The sequence below is a fragment of the Garra rufa genome, chromosome 21 (assembly GCF_049309525.1).
Source record: "Garra rufa chromosome 21, GarRuf1.0, whole genome shotgun sequence".
In the NCBI taxonomy this organism is placed as follows: Eukaryota; Metazoa; Chordata; class Actinopteri; order Cypriniformes; family Cyprinidae; genus Garra; species Garra rufa.
The window spans coordinates 32,178,342-32,205,466 of NC_133381.1; the positions used below are offsets into that span (position 1 = coordinate 32,178,342).

General features: G+C 37.3%; 1 protein-coding gene across 1 annotated transcript in view; it reads left to right on the forward strand.

Moving 5' to 3' along the window:
• crim1 (cysteine rich transmembrane BMP regulator 1 (chordin-like)) overlaps nucleotides 1-27,125 on the forward strand; it is a 172,717-nt gene that overhangs the window by 117,485 nt on the left and 28,107 nt on the right. Inside the window, exons 6-7 of the mRNA XM_073827217.1 lie at nucleotides 3,627-3,809; nucleotides 7,484-7,681. Coding sequence (XP_073683318.1) covers nucleotides 3,627-3,809; nucleotides 7,484-7,681 — 381 coding nt within the window. The remainder of the gene's footprint in view (nucleotides 1-3,626; nucleotides 3,810-7,483; nucleotides 7,682-27,125) is intronic.

Sequence of the window (27,125 nt, forward strand, 5' to 3'; positions counted from 1 at the left end):
TCCTGTTCTGCCCTGGAGGGCTCCTGCGCCTCCTGTTCCGCCCTGGAGGGCTCCTGCGCCTCCTGATTCGCCCTGGAGGGCTCCTGCGCCTCCTGCTCCGCCCTGGAGGGCTCCTGCGCCTTCTGCTCCGCCCTGGAGGGTTCCTGCGCCTCCTGCTCCGCCCTGGAGGGCTCCTGCGCCTCCTGCTCTGCCCTGGAGGGCCGCTCCGCCTCCTGCTCCGCCCTGGAGGGTTCCTAAACCCCTTGCTCCGCCTTCGGCTCCGCCCTGGAGGGCTTCTACGCTTCCTGCTCTGCCCCGGAGGGTCGCTAAGCCTCCTGCTCCGCCCTGGAGGGCTCCTAAGACTCTTGCTCCACCTCAAAGGACTGCTCTGCCTCCAGCCCTGCCCTGGAGGGCTCCTGAATCTCCTGCCCTGCTCTGGAGGGCCTTTGCCCAACCTGTTCTGCCTCAGTCTCCTGGCCCCCCCACCGCTCCCCTGGACTGTTTCCTCCTGTTGTTTTTTGGAGCGTCTGGAAGCCGCTCCTTGGGGGGGGGCTATGTCACGCCAGGCCAGCAGAGGGAGCCCTTACCCCCACTGACTGTTGCTGCTCCCTCTGCTGCCTCTATGGTTACTTCCTGTTTATCAGACATAAAAGCCAGCTCATCACACACACACATCGCGAAGTATTGTTTTGCTCCAGCGGACTCTACCAAGCGTTTTCCTTTGCTCTCAGGTTTCCTAGTCTCCTTGTTGTTCCCTAGCCATAGTTCTGTTTTTGTTTTCCCAGTCTTAGTCTTAGTTTTCTAGTTTCTTGTTTTCATTTCATTGTTTCATTTGGACTGCCCACTTGGATTTTGACCCACGCTTGTTTATTGGATTACGCTATTGGATTGTCTTCGCTGTTCATGTTTGCTGGTGTTTTCGACCCTGTCTGTCTGACTACGATCTGCTTAATAAAGCCTTGCATTTGGATCCTCACTCTTGGTCGTCCCGTTTGTGACACTGCTCATCCTTCTGGCATACTATATCATTATGATCATACAACACAGACGGCACCTGTTAACACAAGACACTTGACATATTACACTCACAGAGAGCTGTCCTTTAATAGACATCTCAACTCTCAACTCCTTTTAGCTTTCGAATCCTTTACCGCTGTCTAATGGCAGGAGGTTATTTCTTTTATTACTTTTAAAAGTTTTTTTTTTTCTCGTGCGCATTGATTTTTAAGCAGCTCCTTCCAATTAGTTGCTGCTCTCAGAAGCGGTAGCAGTCACCCAGAGGAGAGTGACAGACCCAGGCTGATGGAACAAAAAAAGCTTTGATTAGAAAACTGAGCAAATTCACACAGTCCTCTGCGAAGCCTGTCTAGTGTGACAACCTCACAGTTGCCACGCCAGATTATTGGGTAATTCATTGAGCCTGTACTAATTGACAAAATTATTCACTGGAATTAAAATCGCTGTGCACCGCATTTGGCTGATCTTTCAACATTTAAGCGTGCAGAGATCAATTTCCACTTGGCTCTGGGTGCTTTTTGTTGGCTCTAGGTTTCTAATAATTTCTCCTTTAATAGATTACTTTGATATTTTGTTTGATCAGAATTACGGAATGTTTCAAGGCCTCCTTGTCATAGGCAGAGTTCCTCAGATGACTTGGCTCCATCAAATATTTTGTGATCAGAGGTTTTCAAGGACGTGTTTGGCGTCATTCAACATAAACACATGGAGGAGAAGTGACACACATTTTTTTCTGTGGAAACCAAAGGACTACTATCACTGATTAAAAAATAAGAAAATGTCATTTTAATTAACGCATTGGTATCAGTAATATTATTGGTATCAGTGATAATCACCTTCAGTCATAAAAATCTATAAAAATCAGTCATAAAAAATAATATTGAACAAATATAAAAATACACTGTCTTTATGTTGTTTGTGCATTAATTTAAGGTAATATTATTGCAATGTAAAAGTATATTTAAAAACTTTAATTTAACTTTTTAATTAAACTTTATTTATTTATTTATTTAATAATGATATTTTAAATAGATAGAGTGTATGTTTGTCTATATATATATATAGACAAATAAATAATTTTTTAATCATCAGTTAACCTTGAAAATGGTAACACAAGTTCACAGCTGTTTCCAACATTGATAATAGATCGGCATATTAGAATGATTTCTAAAGGATAATGTCACACTGAAGGCTGAAAGGCTAATGAAATTTCATATATATATATATATATATATATATATATATATATATTGCCCTTCAAAAGTTTGGGATCAGTAAGACTTGTAATGTTTTTTAAAGAAGTCTCTTACACTCATCAAGACTGCATTTTTTTCTTAAAAATACTGAAAAAATAAATAAATAAATAATACTGCAAAATGTTATTACAATATTACAGTTGTTCTGCCAAAAACTTTTTGGGAACCTGTGCTAATTTTTTCTGGATTCTTTGATGAATAAAAAGTAAAAAAGAACAGAATTTATTGAAAATATAAATCTTTTCTAACAAAATAAGTCTTTGCTATGACTTTTTTATCAATTTAACACATCCTTGCTGAATAAAAGTAATAATTTCTTTCAAAAACAGAAAGAATAAAAATTGACTGACCCCAAACTTTTGAACAGTCCTGTATATTGTTAGAAAAGATTTATATTTTAAATCAATGCTGTTCTTTTTAACTTTTTGTTCATCAAAGAATTTAAAAAAAAAAACAGTTTCCAAAAAAATATTAAGCAAGACAACTGCTTTCAGCACTGATAATAAATCAGCATATAAGGATGATTTCTGAAGGATTGTGTGACATTACTGGAGTAATGACGCTGAAAAATTCAGATTTTAATCACAGAAATAAATTGGATTTTTAATGTATATTAAAGTAGAAGGGCGTTATTTTACATCGTAATAATATTTCACAATATTACATTTTTTTCTGTATTTTTGATCAAATAAACGCAGCCTTGATGAGCATTAGAAACGTATTTAAAATACATAAAAAATCTTACTGATCCCAAACCTTTGACCAGCTGTGTATATGTATATTTTAGAGTTTATAACATATTTGCATTGGATTCTGTGTGCATTTCTGTATGTATTATTTACTTTTCTTTGCTGTAAAAGGAAATTAATGCGTTAATTAACCAAAAAAATAAATAAATACAAAGATGCTAATTAAGAACAGTTTTTTTTTTTTAGTGTTCTCTTGTAGAGGAGTTAATGCGTGTTTGGAGCCATCGTAATTGTTATTTTATTTGATCTTTTTTTAACAATTCTATTAAAACAAGTCCTCAGAGTTTGAATACACATAAAGAGACCTTCATCAAGCTTCATTTTGGAGCAAAGAGCAGGCCGTTTTCATGTACACAAGTGTAGGCATTGTAATGCATGAGCAGAAAGGGGAATTTGGTACCTAAGGGTTGCCATGGTGACCGGTGAGCATCAATTCCACAGCTATCTGAAACTGGGCTGCTAAAAGCTCTCTCGGACACAAATGCACACCGCTTAGGTCCCTGCGTACCCCATAACTAACTATTCTTCTTAGCCCTGTCATCAAGACCCTATTTGTTTTGTTGTGCTGTCAGTCATATATCTGACAACCTCTAATGCACTGCATCCGGATTACTGTGTTTTGCAGAGACAAAGCCGGCCTGCACTTTCAACGGAGTGGAGTACCATGACGGGGACATGTTCAGGATGGACGCCTGTCGTTTCTGCCGCTGTCAGGGCGGGGTGTCCGTGTGCTTCACGGCCCAGTGCGGCGTCCTCCACTGCGAACGCTACTACGTCCCTGACGGAGAGTGTTGTCCTGTTTGTGAAGGTTAGATGACTCTTGCATTGGCTCTGGAAAGACAAAATATCCCTGTTCTTTATCAACTGTTAAGCATGTGCACCTTTCTCCAAATGATATCAAGCTGTCTTTAGCATTAGCCTTGTGCCTTAGGGCCTGTTTTGCATTTGCTGTTGATGCTCTGCCTGTAATTGAGGTGATTTTTGTGAATTTTAATGAATAATGTCATTCTGGTCCAAAACTAGATTCTAAAGCAATTATTCCGTGACTAGCTTTTTAACTTCTCTGAGGATATTGTGCATTTTACATTACGTGATGAGGAAGATTTTGTCGATTTGTGGGATAAATTCTTCGCGTGCTTGCGTTCTCCCAATTCAGGGAGCATCCAGGGCTAATTAGTTCAGGGAAACTGTTCATTGTTTTATTTTGTAGACAACCTGTAATAGGCTGCCAGGGAGCATGTAATTTCGATTGCTATGCTTCTCTTGTGGCTAGGTTTTGTTGTCCAATACATTACTGCTTGGAATTACCTTGCTACATTTTCCGCTCATGTTATATTTATCAGATTGTGGTCATGTTGAAATTAGTTTGCGAATGATTTTGCTGTTATGTAGTTAATTAAAGTGAAACTCCCCCACTCCCCCGTAGCTTTCCTCCTGAGAGTTTTACTGCCATGAATTAAACAAATGAAATCAGCCAACTAAAGTTAGATCGTTCACGGTAAATGTAAGCCTGTATGACTCCATATGCTGACTAATAGGCAGTCTTGGCTTATGATGGAGGTAAATCATTTTATTTAACCACTTAGACCAATGGTTCTCAAGCTTTTTGGTGCCCCCATTCTCCACGACAATATTCAAAGGCCCCATGACGTTTCTAGTTGTTCATGATGTTTACCCAAAAATGTAAATAAATTACTCACCCTCATGTCGTTCCAAACCCATAAGACATTTATTCATCTACAGAACACAAATTAGGATATTTTTGATGAAATCGGAAAGCTTTCTGACCCTGCATAGACAGAAATGCAACTGACCTGTTCAAGGCCCAGAAAGGTAGTAAGGACATTATTAAAATAGTCCATGTGACATCAGTGGTTCATCTGTAATGTTATGAAGCTATGAGAATACGAGAAAACAAAACTAACTTTATTCAACAATTGTTTTTCTTCTGTGCAGTGTTCATTTTGACAGCAAATTTGGATTTAGTCTTGGTCATAGTCTTTTGACAAAAACGCCATTTAGTTTTAGTCATATTTTAGTCATCTGAATTGTTTTAGTTGACGAAATATCATGCGATTTTGTGTGTTCACACTTGTAATTCGGTTTGTTTGATTTGATTTATTTGGTCCGGACCAAAAAGGTGAATGATACATTTCTTGGTCTTGGTCCGCTTAGCGTTCACACTGGCATGTTTGACAGCGAACCTTAAGATACCGAACCTAAAGGCATAGTGATATGTTCACAACCTGATTGGTCAGCTTAAATGACGTATATTTCATGACCGAACTCACCGAACACAGGAACAAAGCGGCGCTGCAGGTGTATGACATCAAACCCATTCACTGATCGGTCTGCTGATCGCTGCTTTAAGTCGACTATACCTAATGCCGTCTGCTGGACTAAGCGCACTCATTGTTGCGTGTATATGATTTGAATTTCACCACCTGCAAACTCACAAAGAGGTCATAAAAGGCACTTTACCTCCTCGATGCTCCATGTTTGCCCTCTGCTCATTTTGTTTTTGATACACCGCTTGTTCCATTCGTGAAATCATGTCGCATAGCATTGCATCTTGTCATTGCTTCCTGTTTTTGGTTTATTTAGAAGTATTTGGTCTGTGTTGCATTCATATTTCATTTGAACCGCACCAGAGTTAGTTTGGAAGTGGACCGAGACCCATCTTTTTAGCGGTCTCGGTCCACTTGTTTGGTGCACACCAGGGTTCGGATGGCAGCGTTCACACTTACTCAAATGAACCGCATTAACAAAGCAATCGCACCATTTTTAATCGAACCAATCATGACAAGTGTAAACACGCCCTAAATCTACAATAGATTTAGTCAGCTAAAATCTAATGGGTTTATTTACAGTCTTATGCATTTGTTAAGCATTTCTCTAAAATTAAAAAACTCATTGTATAGGTTTGATATTAAGGTTTTATCATGATAGACACAGATTTAACTGCTGTGACACATGTGACAACATGCCTTTATACATGTTCTTCTTTTTAATGAAATACCAATGGTTTTATAGGCTAATTATGTGTTCTGTATAACAGTTGTTTACCACATTCTTCATTCTTTCAAGCAGATGTATTCATTTATATAAATAAATTTAGATTAATCTTTATTAGGGCAACTAAAGTGATTTAGTCAAGAGCAGTTAGTGATTTTCCGCCTTTCTTTTGTTGCTTGATTAACATGAAAGCCACAGACAATAGCAACTAAATTAGGCTGCTGTCTCTTTAAAACGAACACGTCTGATATTCTCCCAACTGTTTACGTTCACCTAAGACGTAACCGAGTGTGTTTACGTGATTACTTGTCAAAACAGACAATTCTACATAATTTTGTGTGTATTCCTCTGTTAGTGAGACATGAAAAAGACTCATGTGCTGTGTGAGAGGCGCTGCTTTGGTGTCTGAGCTCAGAAAACCGGATCAAATTAATTTATCTTTTGCATCGTCAAATTTATCCATCTTCTCTTACTCACAGATATTGACATTTTTTTTACGTTTTGTGGGACATGCAGCAAATGTATGCCAGCTTATGTCCTGCCGGATAGATCAGTAGGCTAAGTTACAGTTCAAATGTATGCATCTAACCTCATAACCACGCAGCAGATTCATTCTAAATGAATCTCTTCCCCAATCGTCCCTCCCTAATGTTTTCGTCTCGTTTTAATTCATCGATGAAAATGTCAGTAGATTTCCGTCATAGTTTTTGTCATTTAAAATGAGCTTTTGTTTCGTTATCGTCTCGTCTTCGATGGTGAAAAAATGTTGTTGACAAATAATTTTCACTGTTTCCATGTCAGTCTTAGGCTTGGGTTCACAAAAGTAACACAATGCATGCATATGGTCCTGCTTTCTTCACGGAAGAGAAGAAATTGTTGAGTAAAGTCATTATTTTTGTTTTCTTTCTCCACAAAAAGTATTATAACATTGCAGTTGAACCACTGTGTCACATGGACTATTTAACAATGTCCTTTGGTGGCTTTGAACGCGTCAGTTGCGTTGCTGTCTATGCAGGGTTAGAAAGCTCTCGGATTTCATCAAAAATATCTTAAGATGTGTTCCAAAGATGAACAAAGGTCTTACAGGTTTGGAACAACATGAGGGTGAGTACTGTAATTAATGACAGAATTTTCAATTTTGGGTGAACTATTTCCCTAAATTACGCCATTTTGTGGCCCCCTTGTAAGTTTGCTGAGGCCACCTAGTAGGTCATTAGCTGGTCCAAATTAGTTATTAGTTGAGCTAAATTGGTCATTAGCTGGTGCAAACTTTTAGACCAATCTGGAACTAGCAACAAACCAGCCACCAGCTGGTTGTACAAACTTAATGTCCCCAGAAACCATCTGCCATGTTTTAAAACAGCTTCAACTGACTTTTCCAACAGGCTACATTTTGCAGGATGTCAGTACTGATGTGTGGCAGCTATCATCATCTTGTCTTTCTTTCTCTTAACTTCTTCCATATAGACCCCATCTACCCAGTGCTCAATTTAGCCGGCTGCTATGTGAATGGGCAGATCCTGGCTCACGGAGACCATTGGCGTGAGGACGACTGTACCTTCTGCCAGTGTGTGAGTGGAGAGGCCCGTTGTGTGGCAGCTGCCTGCGGCCACAGCTGTCTCAATCCTGTCACTGTGCCTGGAGAGTGCTGCCCTGTGTGTGAGGGTAAGAACAGATGCACTTTATGGATGTGGGTTGGAATTGTGTTGGGTGGAGTGTATTGTTCTTGGACGTAAAACACACTCTATGCCAGTACATGAACACAGATGATTATAGTTATGTGTTGTTATGAAACTTGTCTGAATGCATTCATTATGCAGTATTAGCATTGCAATCTCTGTTTTGCGTAAACACCACTGTGGTCAGTATTAACTATCTTCTTCCACAGTCAGTTTCACTTTCTGGATCAATTATGCTAATGGTGAAGCTAGTTTAGTCTTGCTGAGCAAAATGCCATGTTGTTTCATTCTATCCTCATATGCTGTTATTTTTTTGACAGAATATGCTGACCAGTGCGCACACTCACACACACACACACACACACACACACACATACATATATATATATAAAAATGATAAGTCATGCTCACATCATGTAATTGTCATGTAATTACCATGTAATCATGTAATTTCACACAATTACCAGATAGCAGCCCATTGACATTCTACTCGGACCTCTTCATGTCCTCAGATTTATCCATTTCTATGGTGATATTATAAATGGCAAAATGAATCACTGTAATTGAAGTAATCAGACAAAACCACAATACAACAAGAAACAGTCATTAAGCAAATGCTTTATTTATATATTAGACAGTAGTCATCCAAATCTGTGCTAACCACAGATTGTATATCTTTTATTTTCAAATTAATTATGCAGTATTAAGGTACTGCATAAGTAAATTATAGGAATTATTAGACAGAAATATTACAACAACATCTCTACTTTTTACTGCTGAAGCCGTCTCTGTTTTCCATGTGAAGTTGCAGCAGTCAAATAGGAGCTCTCAAAAAAGTTTAGTTTACAATGTGATAATTACAAGTTTTACAAAAACATAAATGTTTTTACTAGATACAATCTTGTAATTATGGTAATTCCGACTGGTAATAACAACCTCGAAAATTCATTGTCACAAATTAAGGTTTTTGTTTCATAGAAATGTATATTAAAATCATGCTATTTCTCAGTAACAACAATACAGTTGAAGTCAAAAGTTTACATACACCTTGCAGAATCAGCAAAATGTTATTTTTTTTTTTACCACAATTAGAGGGATCATTCAGTAATGACCTGAATAAGATATTTCACATAAAAGATGTTTCCATATAGTCCACAAGAGAAAATAATAGTTGAATTTCTAAAAATGGCCTTGTTCAAAAGTTTACATACACTTGATTCTTAATACTGTGTTGTTATCTGAATAATTCACATCAGTTTTTTTTAATTATAGTTCATGTGTCAATTGTTTCTCCTGAAAAGTTTAAACTGCCCATTGTTTGTCAGAAAAGTCATTCAGGTCCAACAGATTCTTTGGGTTTTCCGCTTTTTTGTGTATTTGAGCCCTTTCCAACAAGATCCATCTTTTCACACTGAGGACAACTGAGGGACTCATATGCAACTATTACAGAAGGTTCAAACACTCACTGATGCTTCAGAAGGAAAAACGATGCATTAAGAACCAGAGGTGTGAAAACTTTTGGAGATCATGGTAAATTTGACTTATTTTGTCTTCTGGGGAACATGTAAGTATCTTCTGTAGCTTCTTACTGAAAAAACAGCGGGCTACATGTAAACATCTTTTATGTGAAATATCCTATTCAGGTCAGTACTAAATATAAAATAACATGCATTTCATATGATCCCTCTTATTTTGGTCAAAAAATAAACATTTTTCAGATTCTGCAAGGTGTATGTAAACTTTTGATTTTAACTGTATATTGTAGATTTAAATAAATTAATAAATGAGGGGTTCAGCTAGTTGCTGTGAGCAGTGTTGGGGAAAGTTGCTTTTTTACTCCTTAAAAAAAGTAACTAATTACATTAAATTTTTCTGAAAAGTAATGCATTAAGTTGCTTTTGGACTGGCTTATTTGTTTTTTAATAATAAAACCCCCAAAGTAACATTTTTGGCAACTAGAATTACCATTTCACACCAAAAGTGAAATTAATAAATCTCAAGCTGACATTTATTAATTTTTCCGACATATGGCGCAGTTGCACTTCGGATGTCCCAGTTTGAATCCTGTCTCGTGGACACTTTCTGATCCCCTCCCCCTCTCTCCCCCACTTGCGTCCTGTCATATCTCCACTGTCCTTTAAAGAAAAATGCAAAAATGCCCCCCTCCCCCCAAAAAAGAAAATAGGTCGTTCTGGGTGTTTTCTAGGGTATTGTACTGTGGGTGGTCCCAAGATTGTTATTTACTGGCCTGAGTCAAGTGGTCTCTATCATATTCTGTCCACTAGTCCTTTCAGTGTTTTTTTTTTTTTTTTGGTTAATAAACAGTTAAACAGCCAGGCTATAGGGTCATAGAAGGACACTGAGTAGGCTGAGTCCATTCAAGTCCCAGTCTATATGACACATTTTATGTAAACTTAATGTCTTGTGGACCTTCAATGGCTGATGCACACACGTGTCCACAAGACCGTAGTGCAGGGGCGTCCAAACCTTTTCCTGGAGGGCCACTATCCTGCAGATTTTAGCACCATTCCTAATTAAACACACCTGAACCAGCTAATCAAGGACTTTTGTAGCCACTATGTGCCCTCGATGTGTACTTTAGCAGATCTGAGGAGAGCTTTTACCTTATAATCAAAGCAGCATTACATCACAAGGGTGTGGAATCATAAGATGGCCACAAGGGCGTAGGGTATCATTTGGGACAGGGCCTAAATATGCATTTATTTGCCTACAAAGTGATGACGACATCACAGGGACCTCTTTCGAACTTCTTTAAAGGATTAGTTCACTTCCAAATTAAAATGTCCTGATAATTTACTCACCCCCATGTCGTCCAAGATGTTCATGTCTTTCTTTCTTCAGTCGAAAAGGAGTTAAGGTTTTTAAGGAAAACATTCCAGGATTTTTATTCATATCCCTGCTGAATAAAAACAGCTAAAACCAGCCTAGGCTGGTTAGCTGGTTTAAGCTGGAAGTAGCTGGTTTTAGCTGGTCTCCCAGCCTGGCCAGCTAAGACCAGCCTGACCAGGCTGGGAAAGTGGCCAAAACCCCTCTAAAACCAGCCTGCTGACCAGCTAAAACCAGCCTGGTTTCAGCAGGGATAGTGGACTTCAATGGGGATCAGCAGGTTGAAGGTCCAAATTGCAGTTTCAATGCAGCTTCAAACGGCTCCACACGATCCCAGCCGAGGAATAAGGGTCTAATTTAGCAAAACGATCGGCCATTATCTAAAAAAATGACAATTTATATATGTTTTCACCACAAATGCACATCTTGCACTAGCTCTGCATCCACGATTTCATGCATTACGTAATCACGTTGGAAAGGTCACACGTGGCGTAGGTGGAAGTACCGACCCAGTGTTTACAAAGCAAACGTGCAAAGAAATTCAAAAACCCCTCACAAAAAAAAAAAGGTAAAACAATGTTGGACGATTTTAAAGTTGGTGGAGAAAATGAGATGGAGTTTTTCACCCTACCCTACCTTTTTGAACCGGTGTACACAGACGAAGAACTAACCGCACACTAACCGTGACCTTTCCAATGTGCTTTCTTAATCCGAGAGGTCAAGCTAGTGCAGGCCGAACATTTGTGGTTAAAATATTTTTTTAGGTCGGCGCCGATAGCCTTGTGGGCAGTGCGCCGACATACAGCGCTGTAGAGCTCCAGGCGTCCCATGTTCGAATCCCGACTCGAGGACCTTTCCCGATCCCTCCCGCTTCGCTTCCTGTCATACCTGATCTGTCCTATCATAATAAAGGCAAAAATGCCAAAAAATACATCTTAAAAAATATATATATTTTTTAGAAAATAAAAAAAATTGATTAGGCAGATTATTTTTCAAGATAAGATCCTAATTCCTCGACTGGGATTGTGTAGAACCCTTAGAAGCTGTATTGAAACTGCAATTTGGACCTTCAACATGTTGATCCCCATTGAAGTCCACTATGGAGAAAAATCCTGGAATGCTTCCTCAAAAACCTCAATTCCTTTTTGACTTTTTGAAAGAATATCTTGGATAACATGGGGGGAGGAAATGATCTAGAAATTTTATTCTGGAAGTGAACTAATCCTTTAATGACACAAATCGCCACCAGACTAAAATAAACTGGAGTTCTATGTGTGTGAGCGAACGCTTTCTTTCTCCATTTCCTCTCAATGTTCTCTAGCACTCTGAGTGTTTTTGAGTTTCCATTCCAGTCACATGCTGTATGTGTGAATAATCTACTAGTCTGAGAGCAATGCAGGCAGTTGCTTACCTGGATCCCCCAGCAACCCACTTCCAGCACAACCCAAACATCTCCATCGCCTCATCTCTCAGGTCTTTCGTGTCTTGTCTCCTCTACTGTCATGCTACGCTGCACCAAAACCCTTCCTGTGGATTTCCTTCCATTAGACCTTGCCCCCTACCCTCGCCAGTAGTGGAATATCATATCCCGCCTGCCAGTGTATTTTTCATAGTGCTCACAGATCTGTAGCGGTTACCCCTGGGACTTCCACTCCCACTGCAGCTGGCTGGGTTTTCCACTCAGTGTTTGTTGCGAGCGAGAGCTTCGCATCGTTTTGTATCTCATCATGAGCTTTGATTGAGCACCGCGAGGTATGGACGTGCACCTCGGTATGCAGGAATGCGGGTCGGTTCGCCGGGGCGTGGACATCATTTTTGTAGAGAGGGTTTCTAAAGGTTATTTCACACATGGGAAGAAGCGAGCGAGTGATAGATGAGTGGCAGGTATGTCGGATAATGAATTTCTCCCGGGATTGGCTGTGTGTGTAGCCCGATGACGACATCTTTTGGAAAGAGCTGGAGAATATAGATTTTCTCACGTCGCTGTTTGCCGTCTAGATTTTCAAATCACAAAAGCAACATGATGTTTTTTCTTTCCACCTCCTGTAGTCGTAGGATCGCCGGGAATGGAAGGCTTGTTCAGAGCGATTAACAATCTTATCAGGCCATCCTAAATGCCAGACTGACAATATGTGTGGAGGAGGTTATGAAAAATCGTACTAAACATCCACAGCTTTTTTGTGGCTGAGGGGGCGAGGTTCCACCAACTGTCGTGTTGGTTATGATCAATGCCGTTCCAGTGGAATTGAGTCACACTGGGGGTAATAGGATTCCTGTCTGTCTCATCTACCCTCTGCACCTTCACCCTCCTTCCAATTAAAGATCCAAGCAAATGAAGCATCCTTCTCCTACTCCGGCTCAGTATATTGAGAGAAAACAACGCCTGAAGTGCTTCGTCTCATAGTGGTGCTTGATAATAGTCAGGGCAAGCATTACTATTACTGTGGCTCACACTCAGGGTTAGGGATGTCAACAAATGTGCCACGGACATGAGTGATGCCTCAAATTGTGTTGCTTGTTGAGAAGCAGTTTCGAAGCAGCCTGACTTTGCATTGAGTTTTAAGTGAATTTAAGCTTGACTGTTGTCAACATGATCTATTTATGTAGGTTTGTTATTTGTGAAGCTACATAAAGTTTGAATCATTTGCCATTTTTAAGTTTAAAAAGGTATTTCAAATACAGTGAGCTTTATCACATTTAGATTTGTATGGTTTCCATCCACAGGTTTTAAATAAATAAAAAAGGTAACACTTTACAATAAGGTTCATTAGTTAACATTAGTTAACCACATTAGTTAACATGAACTAATAATGAACTGCACTTATACAGCATTTATTAATCTGTGTTAATGTTAATTTCAACATTTACTAATACATTATTAAAATTTTGTTAACATTAGTTAATGCAGTGTGAACTAACATGAACAAACAATGAACAACTGTATTTCCGTTAACTAATGTTAATAAAGATTAGTAAATACAGTAACAAATGTATTGCTCATGGTTAGTTCATGTTAGTTAATACATTAACTAATGTTTAACTAATGAACCTTATTGTAAAGTGTTACCATAAAAAATAATAATCAAATGACGACATGCTATTTGAAATTGTATTTAATTTAATTAGTAAATTAAATACAATTATAAATAACGCATTGTTTTTTATATAAGTATAAAATAAAATAAAATATCAAATAATATAATAATAATATTTTTTAATATTAATAATATTTATTTACATTTGTATAAAATATATCCAATAATTATTTAAATATAATATAATATTTATAAAAATGTAATAGCTCAGCATAAGTAATTTCCTAAAATGATGACAGCATATATAATAATAATAATATTTTTTATATTTGTACAAAACATATCCAATATGTATTTGATACAAAATATATAACCTTAGATTAGCATTACCTTTATGCCTACCCCTATATAATATAATTTAATATTCATATATTTATTATATATTTATTTACTATTTAATTGAATAGAATGTAATATTCGTATATGTAATATATATTTATTTATATATTATTTATTAAAATGCATTTTAGCATAAGTAATTTTATAAAATGATGACAGTATATAATAATAATAATAATAATTTACTCATTGCTTATTAATATAATATGATATAATATATATATATATATATATATTTTTTTTTTTTTTATGTAATATCTGTAATATATAGTGTAATATCTCAGCCTATAAAATAGTGTCAATATATAATAATAATATTAATAATATTTATTTATATATTTGTATAATATATATATATATATATATATATTTTTTTTTTTTTTAAATGTAATATCTGATAAAATGGTGACAGTATATAATAATAATAATAATAATAATAACAATAATAATAAAATGTATTTTTGTATAAAATATAACCAATAAATATTTTTAATAAAATATTTATAACTTCACAATCGTGTTGCCTTTATATATAATATAATATAACATAATTAATATTATATTTATTTCTAAAAATGTAATATTTCAGCATAAGTAATTTTATAAAATGATGAAAGTATATAATAATAATTAGTAATAATAATAATAATTTACTTCTAATTTGTTGATAATAATTTCTTGATTATTATTAATAATAATTATTGATATAATATTCATATATTTATTATATATGTATTTATAAAAGTATAATATCTCAGCATAAAAGTATAAATATCTCGTAATTTTACAAATTAGTGACAGTATATAAAAATTATTATTATTATTTAGCCACTTAACAACTACTTGACAACGCCCTTTCATTGTGGCGTGAGTTTTGCGAGATTGTGTCAAACGAAAAATTATGTTGTGCATCTGACTTGGGATGCAAAGAGTCTGCTTAGTTAGTGGCTTGTAAGACTTGAGGTTGAGTTAGTGAGAGAGAAAGAGAGAAAAAGAGAGCAGTGGATGGACAGCAGTGACAGCAGCATGTCTGCAGACCCACACAGAGCAGCAAGCTCACATTCACCCCTTTTCAATTAATCTTTCATACGCCTTTCGGCCTGTGAAGCAATTAGAGGTTTAGATGGTTCTGCCTGACCGTGGAGAGCACTCACTTCAGTACTGAGGTGAAGTGAGGGGGTAGTGCACTATGGCTTTCCATACAAAGTTCTATACACACAATACCACCGCTGCATCGCAAACCAGATCTCAAATACAGCGCTCCCTCTTTATTTGAATTCTCTCTCTCTCGCTCTTTCTCCGGGCGGTGCAGGGGTAGATCAAAGGCACCGTGTGTGCCTGCTCATCATCACGGACTGCAGTGAAAGGTTAAGCACAGATAGACTACATGAATGTGAAAATATTCAAACGGTGTCGAAATCCCACCACTGTGACGGCAAGGTGACTAACCGCTTAGTGCTTCATATGAATTCATTATTCTGTATTTTGCTAGTCGGCTGATGTAGCTTAGCGGTTAAATGAAAGGAGATGAAAATTCTGTCATCATTCACTCACCTTTATGTCGTCAGAGCATAACTTCTTAGAAAAGAAGTTTAGCAGATTGTCTCACAACATAAAAAAGCAGTCCATGGGCATATTTGTGACCCTGGACCACAAGTAGCACGGGTATATTTGTAGCAATAGCCAAAAATACATTGTATGGGTCAAAATGATCATTTTTTTATTTTATGCCAAAAATCATTAGGATATTAAGTAAAGATCATGTTCCATGAATATTTTGTAAATTTCCTACCGCAAATATATCAAAACTTAATTTTTTATTAGTAATATGTATTGCTAAGACCTTAATTTGGATAACTTTAAAGGCGATTTTCTCAATATTTAGATTTTTTGCACCCTCAGATTCCAGATTTTCAAATAGTTGGATCTTGACCAAATATTGTCCTATCCTAACAAACCATACATCAGATTTCAGATAATGTATAAATCTCAATTAATTTTTTTTTTTTACCACAGTGCACAAAAGACTTATTTTGCATAATCACTTAGCTTTTCCAAACAGTTAAGCTCCAGAAATGACCAGAAAAAGCAGTCTGATATGACATAAAGTCGTAAAATAGATTTGTGTGACGACAGACTAAAATTTAAATAATTAAACTCCACTCTTTTAAAGCTGCGACACACACAACCCAACATCAAAAGCTAACTGCGGTGCGGCCTCACGTTGCCTCTGTCTGGGCCAAAATGTTGAGCTTGAACACACTGCAAAGACAACAGCCGACTAGAACATACATTCTGCCACCTGTGTGAAAGCAAATAACTCTCCAGGCCACTAGGTGGCACTAGTCTGTGTTAAAAGCGGTAAATCAGAAGAGTTAGGACTGCACATATAGGCCTACAAACCACCTCCGTTTTTCTTCTTGTGCGCTATTTGCCAAGCTGAACATTCTTTCAAAACGACAAGCTCCAAAAAGCCACCAATGGGGTCCAACGTGTGGAATAGCCTTCAATACAAAAACTGATTGGCTTACCTTCAACTTGGTATGGCTTCAGAAGACTTGTTTGGAATGTAGTTTTTGGAATCACATGGACCACTTTTATTAAACTTTGGTTTAGAATTGTTAGTGAGCTATTTCTTAAAAGATCTGGAATGATATCCAGACGGTTTCAGGTTTGAATCCAGCAAGGAGCCATTCATTAAGCGTTACAATTGAGCCCTTGTGCAAGGCTCTAAGTTGCTCAAGGGCTGCTATTTTGCTCAATCTCTATTTTCCATACAGTTAAGCTCCAGAAATAACCAAAGTAGCAGTCTGACATGACATAAAGTCATAGAATAGCTTTGTGTGACGACAGACTAAAATTTTAATTATTAATCTCCACTCTTTTAAAGCTGTGACACACCAAAACAACATCAAAGAACTAAAAGCAACAAAAGCTGACTGCAATGTCGCCTCAAGTTGCATCTGTCTGGGCCAAAATGTTGTGTTTGAACACACTGCAAAGACAACAGCCAACTAGGACGTGCATTCTGCCACCTGTGTGAGAGCAAATAACTCTCCAGACCACTAGGTGGCACTAATTTGTGTTAAAAATGGTAAACCAGAAGAGTTAGAACTGCACATATAGGCCTACAAATCATAAACAAAGCAGTGCTTACTTAGCATTTTGAGACTTTACTCACCATAGACATCTAACAAGTTGTTGTGTTTGCTTTCACCACCTCCATTTTTCTTCTTGCGCACTATTTGCCAAGCTAAACAGTCTTTCAAAGCAACAAGCTCCAAAAAGCCACCGATGGGGTCCAACGGTGTGCAATAGGCTACAGTCCAAAAACTGACACTCAACTTGGTATGGCTTCAAAAGACTTGTTTGGAATGTAGTTTTTGGAATCTTATGGACCACTTTTATTGAACTTTTGTTTAGAATTGTTAGTGAGCTATTCCTTTAAAAATCTGGAATGATATCCAGAAGGTTGCAGGTTTGAATCCAGCAAGGAGCCATTCATTAAGCGTTACAATTGAGCCCCTGTGCAAGGATCTAAGTTGCTCAAGGGCTGTTATTTTGCTCAATTCCTAAGTTTTTCTATACAGTTCCCTGCTGAAAAAAACAGCATATGCTGGTTAGGTATGTTTTGGTGCTGGGATGCTGGTTTTAGCTGGTTTATGCTGGTCCTTTGTTGGTTTATGCTGGTCCCTTGCTGGTTTATGCTGGTCCTTAGCTGGTTAATGCTGGTCCTTTGCTGGTTTATGCTGGTCATGTTGCTGGTCAAGGACCAGCATAAACCAGCAAAGGACCAGCATTAACCAGCAACATGACCAGCATAAACCAGCAAAAACCAGCAAGGGACCAGCATAAACCAGCAAAGGACCAGCATATACCAGCTAAAACCAGCATCCCAGCACCAAAACATACCTAACCAGCATATGCTGGTTTTTTCAGCAGGGTTAAGCTCCAGAAATGACAAAAAAAAGCAGGCTGATATAACATAATGTCGTAAAATAGATTTGTGTGACGACAAACTGAAATGTTTTAAAGCTGCGACACACCAAACCGACTTCAAAGAACTAGCGGCAACAAAAGCTGACTGCGGTGTTGCCTCACATTGCCTCACAGTGTTTGAACACTGCAAAGACAACAGCCAACTAGGATGTACATTCTGCCACCTGTGTGAGAACAAATAACTCACCAGACCACTAGGTGGCACTAGTCTGTGTTAAAAACCGTAAACCAGAAGAGTTAGGACTGCACATACATACGTTTTTCCTGAACGCGGAAGTCACGCCTGACTCTTAACCTGAAGAATGCTTTGCATTTCCGGTCTCCAGTGTTTCTAGTCAAAGAAACACTGGAGAAATAGCGTATATTCCGAGCTGTTAATCTAATGTTAAACCTATTAAAATGTTTTTAAAAAGCACATGGCTCTATAGCGCCATCACTTTGCAATGTCGCAATGACCGTCATTTGTCAGTGCCTCACTCCTCAAAGTTTAATGAGTGTGTAAATGACATGAAGCTGCCGACTTTAGCTACATTAAAAACAGATGGGCGCTATTTGAATGGGTTCCTATGGAGACCGGAACAGAAGAGCATCCAATCTGACATTAGAATTCGTAATGTCGGCGCTCATCGTTTACTCAGGAAAAAGGTCTATAGGCCTACAAACCATAAACAAAGCAGTGCTTGCTTAGCATTTTGAGACCTTAGACATCTGACAAGTTGTGTTTGCTTTCGTCAAAGACACTGTGTGTGCCTGCTCATCATCACGGACTGCAGTGAAAGGTTAAGCACAGATAGACTACATTAATGTGAAAATATTCAAACGGTGTTGAAATCCTACCACTGTGACGGCAAGGTGACTAACCGCTTAGTGCTTCATGTGAATTCATTATTCTGTATTTTGCTAGTCAGCTGGTGTAGCTAAGCGGTTAAAGAGATGAAAATTCTGTCATCATTCACTCACCTTTATGTCGTCAGAGCATAAAGTTTAGCAGATTGTCTCACAACATAAAAAAGCAGTCCATGTGCATATTAACACTTTCTACCTCAGCACACAAAAGTGTTATTTTGCACAATCTCTTAGGTTTTCCAAAGAGTTACGCTCCAGAAATAACCAAAGTAGCAATCTGATATGACATAAAGTCGTTAAATAGCTTTGTGTGACGACAAAACTCCACTCTTTTAAAGCTGCGACACACCAAACCGACATCAAAGAACTAGCGGCAACAAAAGCTGACTACGGTGTGGCCTTATGTTGCCTCTGTCTGGGCCAAAATGTTGTGTTGGAACACACTGAAAAGACAACAGCCAACTAGGATGCGCCTGTGTGAGAACAATCCAGAAGAGATAGGACTGCACAAATAGGCCTACAAACCATAAACAAAGCAGTGCTTGCTTAGCCTTTTGAGACCTTGCTCACCGTAGACATCTGACAAGTTGTTGTGTTTGCTTTCGCCACCTTCATGTGCACTATTTGACAAGTTGAACAGTCTTTCAAAGCAACAAGCCACCAATGGGGTCCAAGAGATCTGCAGTGGTATCCCGAAAAGGTTGCAGGTGTGAATCCAGCAAGAAGCCATTCATTAAGAGCTACAATTGAGCCTTTGTGCAAGGCTCTAAGTTGCTCAAGGGCTGCTTTCACTGCAATAAATATTGTATTGTGTTGCTCTGGATAAAAGCATCAGCTCAGTGTCAGTAGGGAGCAGTAGTAGTACTAAAGGGTTGATATATATTTGGGCATCTATTCTCCATGGCCACAGTGTAATGTAGGACCTTTAAATAGATGTTCCGAGTTCAATACAAGCTAAGCTCTTTTGAAAGCTGTATTGGCCTCATTTCAATAAATGAAGGCTTCATTTTTGGACTCAATTTAAAGGATTAGTTCACTTCCAGAATAAATATTTTCTGATAATTTAATCATCCTGAAGCCATTCAAGATGTTTATGTCTTCCTTTCTTCAAGTGAAAAGAAATGAAGATTTTTGAGGAAAACATTCCAGGATGTTTCTCCATATAGTGGACTTCAATGAGGATCAATGAGTTGAAAGTCCAAATTGCAGTTTTAATGCAGCTTCAAAGGGCTCTACACGATCCCAGCCGATGAATAAGGGTCTTATCTAGTAAAATGTTGGTCATTTTCTAAAAAAAACAAAACGAAAAATGTGCGAGAAATCCTGGGGTCAAATCCCGGACGAGCCCCCATTTGTTATGGCCGGCTCTTGGCCGCAAAAAGGTAGGATAGAAAAACTTTTTTTTTTAAAAATGTTGTTTTACCATTTTTGTGAAGGGCTTTTTACTTTCTTTGCAGCTTATGTTTTTGTTAGTGCTCCACAGATTCTTCAGCACAAAAATGTGAGGTATTTGAGCTGAAAATCATTCTTTGAATGGTGGGACTACTGTTTTATGCGAATGGATGTCTGGACGTCTAGCTACCAAGGTAATACTGTAACTGACTGGATTCTTCTCAATATAAATGATCCATTTTGGCTTTGTAATGCAAAACTTAGTGGGTTTTCTGGCTTTCTGTAAAGGACTTGAATTGGATATAATAATAAATTAATATAATAATAAATGATTTTGTGACACTAGTCTCATGCTAATGTGTGTAAGGTTTACTTTTGTGTCCATACTTTCAGAAAAACAACCAAAAAGTTTTATTACATACCAGTGACATTATCAGAAAAAAATCTAAAATCTATTTTTACATTAACAATGTAATCAATATTCTATTTATTAAAGCCAAGTATGAATCACGTCAAGTTAGTGTGTTTAGGCATTTTACATTTATTCCGCCATTATGTTGTTCATTCAGACTAATTTGCGAACACAGAATGGGCACAAACAGAAGAGGTGGGATTTATCGTATGAACCAATCATAACTGATCATAACCAGTCATATCATGACATGAGAGACACAGACTTCTGCTGTAACTTTACCTGCTGGTGTCGCTGTTGGACAATGTTTCTTTTGAAAAACAAATTTTTTTCTTATCCAATATTTTGAGGAGGCACTGCCTTCTCTGAGAAATCGCTCCTGTTACATGCTGTATTTGCTAATTAAAAAAAAAAAAAAAAAAAAATTAAAGTTCAAATTGTCTGACTCAGATGCTGTCTATAGAAAACAACTAGTTTTGATCCCAGAACTTCATGTGCTAATTTAGTGACTATAGTCAGTCACTGAATATGTTAAATACTATTTGTGTACAGGAAGATTCATATGGCATGGAGAACAACAGTTTATTGTGTCTGTGACTGTATATTACACACTTTTTGAAGTCGTACACACAGCTCTGTTTTTGTTACCTTGGTGTTCCTTTTATAACAAAGCCTGTTGTCTCCTTCTGTCGGAGCCGACATGTCTGCAGCCTTGTGACAGCAGTTCTGCAATCAAAAATAAAGATAGGACTGTTACTCCATTCAAGGATGAACTCTTTTCTCTTTTTTGTCTTGATGGATAGAGCAGAGAAGTAGCCATATGCATTCAGCAGAGCCATATGTGGCCCTATTACAAGATGGGAAATGGGGAAATAAAAGGCAGCTGTAATGATGCCTGATATCCCCCTAGATAGAGGTCTTAAATAGCCATACCTTTTGGCAAGGTCTAGAGAACTCTGCTCTAGCTACGCCTCGCATTTACATGTGGCATGTTACATGCAGCCGTTTGGGAAAGTGATGGATGCATTCCAGAGCCATTTCCCATCACTCTTTGCTTTTATGTTACATTAGTACTAAAAGGCCAGTTAGAAGTCTTATACATTCAAATAAATAAAGGCAGTATTTTTCATCCTTTTTATAGTCTGTGTGTACAGTATATGCTGTAGAGAGGGAGAGAGAGATTTTTTTATTTTTTTATGAGTAATTGTGTTTAAAAAAAAGTCAATTGAAATGGAACTAATAGCCTATGAATAGCCTAATAAAAGTATATTAAATTATATTAAATTTCACCCAGCTAATTACTTACTGAAAACTCCCACAGATCATGTTTTCATGCCATTTCAAGTCTTATTTTGACATAAAGTGGTTATATCTAAGTGTGTGAGTTGTTTACTTACTTTTTTTTAATTAGTCTTAACACCATTAAATTGTTCATTCAGACTGATTCGCGAACGCAGAACAAACACAAGAGGCAGGATTTATCCCATGAACCAATCACAGCCGATTATAACCAGTCATATCCAATCATATCGCCTCCTCTCATGTGGCTTTCCCATTCATTCTCAATTACCCCCCACCAAACTCACCGCACACTTTAGGGGGCCTGTTAAAACTTAGTGGGCTCAGGAGAGGCGACATAGACACAGACTTCTGCTCTAACTTTACCTGATGGTGTCACTGTTAGATAGTTTTACTTTAGAATAACAAATGATTTATACACTTTTTAGTGTTATATTTTGTAATATTGGTGTTGTTTTATTTTTGTACTACAAATTATTTTATCCTCCAATATTTTGAGGAGGCACTGCAAATCTTCTAGTCTCTGTTCACAATCATCTCAGTCTAATAAAAATCGCACCTGGTTATAACTGATTTGACGGAATCAATTATCAGATTACAGAGCTATTTAACACATTCACTCATTTTATATCAATGGCACGCAAACCATTTTTCCATTTAGGTTTTGACACATCTGACAAGTTTCTATTTGATCCCGCTCCCTCCGATCGAAAGTTGTACCATGTACTGATAAAGATGCGAAACAGTCAGATGGACAGACAGAAAGAAAGAAAGAAAGATGGATAGATAAAGTTGTCAAGGTCTGAAATGGATAAAAGCCTTCATGACTACAAATACAGTGATGGCAGCAGCCCAAAAACCAACTATCATCACAGGAAATGGACTTTTTTCACAGCGCGACCAGAATCTATAATTCGTCACTCCTGCAAAACCTGAACGCTTGTAGTACATGCTGAAATTACTGATTGAATTGATTGGTTTGTGCCTGTCAAACAGCTCGTCCAATCAGCTTCCCTCTTGGTTCTTTTCAGTTTATTTTCCACATTTAGCTTTGGATACAATGCCTTTCTGCAGTAGGGAATCAATTTCATGATGAAGTACATAAGCAAACACGAGTATGCTTTTCAATTTCTCTCGACCAACAACAGATGATCCATCTTAAAGGGACAATTCACACACAAATGAAAAATCACTGTCATGTCTTTTACACAAAGGTCATTCAGCATATGCTCTCAAAGCGGAATATTTGGAGACGGTTTGGCCGTGTATTATGCTAATTAGTAGCTGCGGGCGCACGCTTCCTCGTAAAGAATAATCGGGAATTATTAACATTAGAACAAGGTTGAAAACGAACGTACGTGTGTGCACTGCTTGTACGCAATTATTAGTGCAGCAGACCCACTGTGTTTTGTTTATGCTCATTAAGCTGCTCTTTTAAACAGCATGCTGTCTCTGGTGGGCTGACCCTAGACCGCACGGCTGCTGGGAGACACTGCGGTGGAGAGAGACAGACTTGTGTCAGAATTTGCAAATGAGTCAAGACACGTAGCTCTTTTGATTTGCTTGCACCGCACATGGAGAAGAGAGAGACACGAGCTGTCAGTGGCCAAAAGAGAGTTCCATCATTGCATTAATAACTAGTTGTTCAGTTCAGTTTAGTATACACTTCTCGGACTGAATGTAAATACAGTTGTCACAGCTTGAATTTTTCGTTGTACAGATTTTTTTAGGGAAGAACAAGCAACTAGTTAAGCGGTTTTCAACATGAGTAATGATGCTGAAAATTTAGCTTTGCCATCACTGGAATAAAAAACGGATTAAAAACATTAAAATATAAAAGAGTTATTTTCAGTTACAATATTTAAGAAATAATATTTCACATACTGTTTTTATTCAAATAGATGCAGCCTGGGGGAAAAAAGACTCCGCTCCAAAATATTAAACAGTAATGTACCAATAAATAAATGTAGTTTGGACCAGCCATGTGGAGTCTGAACTATTTGGGATTTTATTTTGCTATAAAAACATATTCTCTTATTCACTGGGTCATAAAATAGGAAAGCCTGTTTCTGCCACAAACAAAAAAAAAAAAAATCTGACTTTTTTCTCAGAATTGCATGATATTAACTTATAAAGTCAGAATTGCAGGATATAAACTTGCAGTTCTGACTTTATTTCTCAGAATTGCAGGATATAAACTTGCAATTTTGACTTATTTCTCAGAATTATGTGATATAAACTTGCAATTAAGAGTCATAAAGTCAGTATTGCAAGATAAAAACTCACAATTCAGACACTTGCAATTCAGATTTTTTTCATCAGAAACGTGTGATATAATATATCACTATTTTCCCCCCTCAGAATTGGACTTTATAACTCGCAGTTGCGAGTTTATATCTCACAATTCTGAGTTAAAAATGTCAGAATTTCTAGATACAAACACACAAGTTTATATTTGATTATATTTTGATTTTGACTTTATTTCTTGCAATTGTATCTTTAAAAAAAGTGAGAATTGTTTGTATCACGCAACAGAATTTTCTCAATTCTGAGACCTTTTTTATTTTTTATTCAGTGGCATAAATGGACTTCCTTAATAAAATGTAGTCTATGATCCTCAAAAGCCTATTTTTTTTATTAAACCTAATCATATATTATGAGACGTGAGCTACTTTTCTCGTCTCAAATGTAGAGATACATGGTCATTAAATTAAAAACGAGCTCTCAGCGATAAATACAGTTTAAACCTGAGGCGAACAAACAGAACCTTCTTTCCCCTATTCATTAAAGAGGGCTGTTTCAACAACACCACTGTAACATTTAAAGCCATGTCTGCATTGCTGCCTCATTTAGTTTCCTCCTATGTGGCCCTACAACCAGCAGAGCTGGCTCATATTCAAAGACTTTCAGAAATAAATAAGTGCATTGTATGTGAAAATTAAGGCACATATTTAAATGTTGGAACAATTTCGGTGCAAAGCGCTAATGGCTCTGAGTTTCGCTTCAAAACATGATGTGCGATCTTTGGGGGTTCAACCCAACCTGACAGCTTTCATTTGCTTAATTACACACGCTGCGTCTGGTACAATAACTTGCCTCTGACAGGGAGAGGGTGTCACCTTGAGGAAATGAGGTCTTCTAACAAATAATAATTAGGAAATAAAAATGCACAGAGTGCAGGGCAGCTGGCAAATGAGCTAAATTAAGCTGTCCTGGGACCGGGGGATAGAGTCAGGGCTGTGTCCAACAGGGCCCAGAGGACAGTTGCAGGACTGAGGCGAGACATGGACACACACCAGCGGCGGTGCAATGGTTTCAGTGCCAAAAGACACCACTGGAGTGGGCGCATCTGTTCACAAAAGAGAACAAACACACCAGTGCTCGTGCTGAGGACATACTGGATATTTACAATATATTGAATTTTATACAACAGTCACTTGTATATACAGTATCTCAAAAAAGTGAGTACACCCCTCACATTTCAGCAAACATTTGAGTATATCTTCTCAAGGGACAATACTATAGAAATGAAACTTAGATATATTTTTAAGTAGTCAATGTGCAGCTTGTTAACAGTGTAGATTTACTGTCCCCTGAAAATTACTCAACAGAAAGCCATTATTGTCAAAAAAGCTGGCAACAAAAGTGAGTACACCCTAAGTGAACTTGTCGAAAGTGTCAATATAATGTGTTAGCACCATTATTATCTGGCACTGCCTTAATCATCCTGGACATGGAATTGACCAGAGCTGCACAGGTTGTTGCTGGGATCCTTTTCCACTCCTCATGTTGCTGCTGGACGTTAGACACATGGTATTTCTCCACCTTACGCTTGAGGATGCCCCACAGATGCTTAATAGGGTTCAGGTCTGGAGACATACTTGGCCACCCCATCACCTTCAGCTTCAGCTTCCTCAACAAGGCAGTTGTCATCTTGGTGTTGTGTTTGGGATCGTTATCATGTTGGAAAACTGCCATTCGGCCTAGTTTCTGGAGGGAAGGAATCATGTTCTGCTTCAGAATGTACAGTACATAATGGAATCCATGTTTCCCTCAATGAACTGCAGCTCCCTAGAACCAGCAGCACTCATGCAGCCCCAGACCATGATGCTACCACCACCATGCTTGACTGAAGGCAAGACACACTTTTCTTGGTACTCCTCACCAGGGCATCACCACACATGCTGGACACCATCTGAGCCAAACAAGTTTATCTTATAGTCTCATCAGACCACAGGACATGGTTCCAGTAATTCATGCTCTTGGACAAGTTGTCTTCAGCAAACTGTTTGCGGGCTTTCTTGTGAGCCAGCTTCAAAAGAGGCCTCCTTCTGGGACGACGCCCATGCATTCTTTGTTTTTTAAGAGATATTTGATCCAAATTTGTGACTAAAACTGAAATGATTAAAAATATTTTTTGCTACTTGAAATAAAGCCAAAATAGAATAAAGTATAAACAGACAAAAAAATAAATAAATAAATAAATAAATAAAAAACCTGAACTCTGAGTCTTGGCAACTAACTGAAGTAAAACAAGTTTAAGTTGCTAAAACTGAAAATTAAAAATAGAGCTAAATATAAATATTAAAAAAAAATCTAATTAAGAATGTAAAACCACATAAACGTACTAAAATAAAATGAAAACGTAAAATATAAAATAAAAGCTAATTTAAAAATATTACATCTATATAGTATATAAGTCACACTAAAATAGCACTGGTTATATTTGACTAAAAGGAGTGGCAATATATTCTTCAAAAATTCTTATAAAAATAAAAATGAAATCTTAAAATATAAAACTAAAAGCTAATTTAAAACATTGCAAATATAGTGTATAAATAATACTAAAATAACACTGATTATATTATATATTATATTCTATACATAAAATATATATAAAATATAAAATAATATTTAAACTTTAAATATAAATATAAAAGATAATTTAAAATATTACAAATATAGTATATAAATAATACTTAAAAAAATGGTTTTATATATGAAAGGAGAAGCCAGGATATTCTTAAAAAACAAAATAAAAATGAAAACTTAAAATATGTATTAAAAAAAAAAGATAATTTAACATATTGCAAGTATTGTAATAGTATATAATTAATACAAAAATAACACTGGTATATTGAAAATAGTAGCCAGGATCTTCTATAAAAGAGCCAGGATATTCTATTTCAATAAAAATTGAA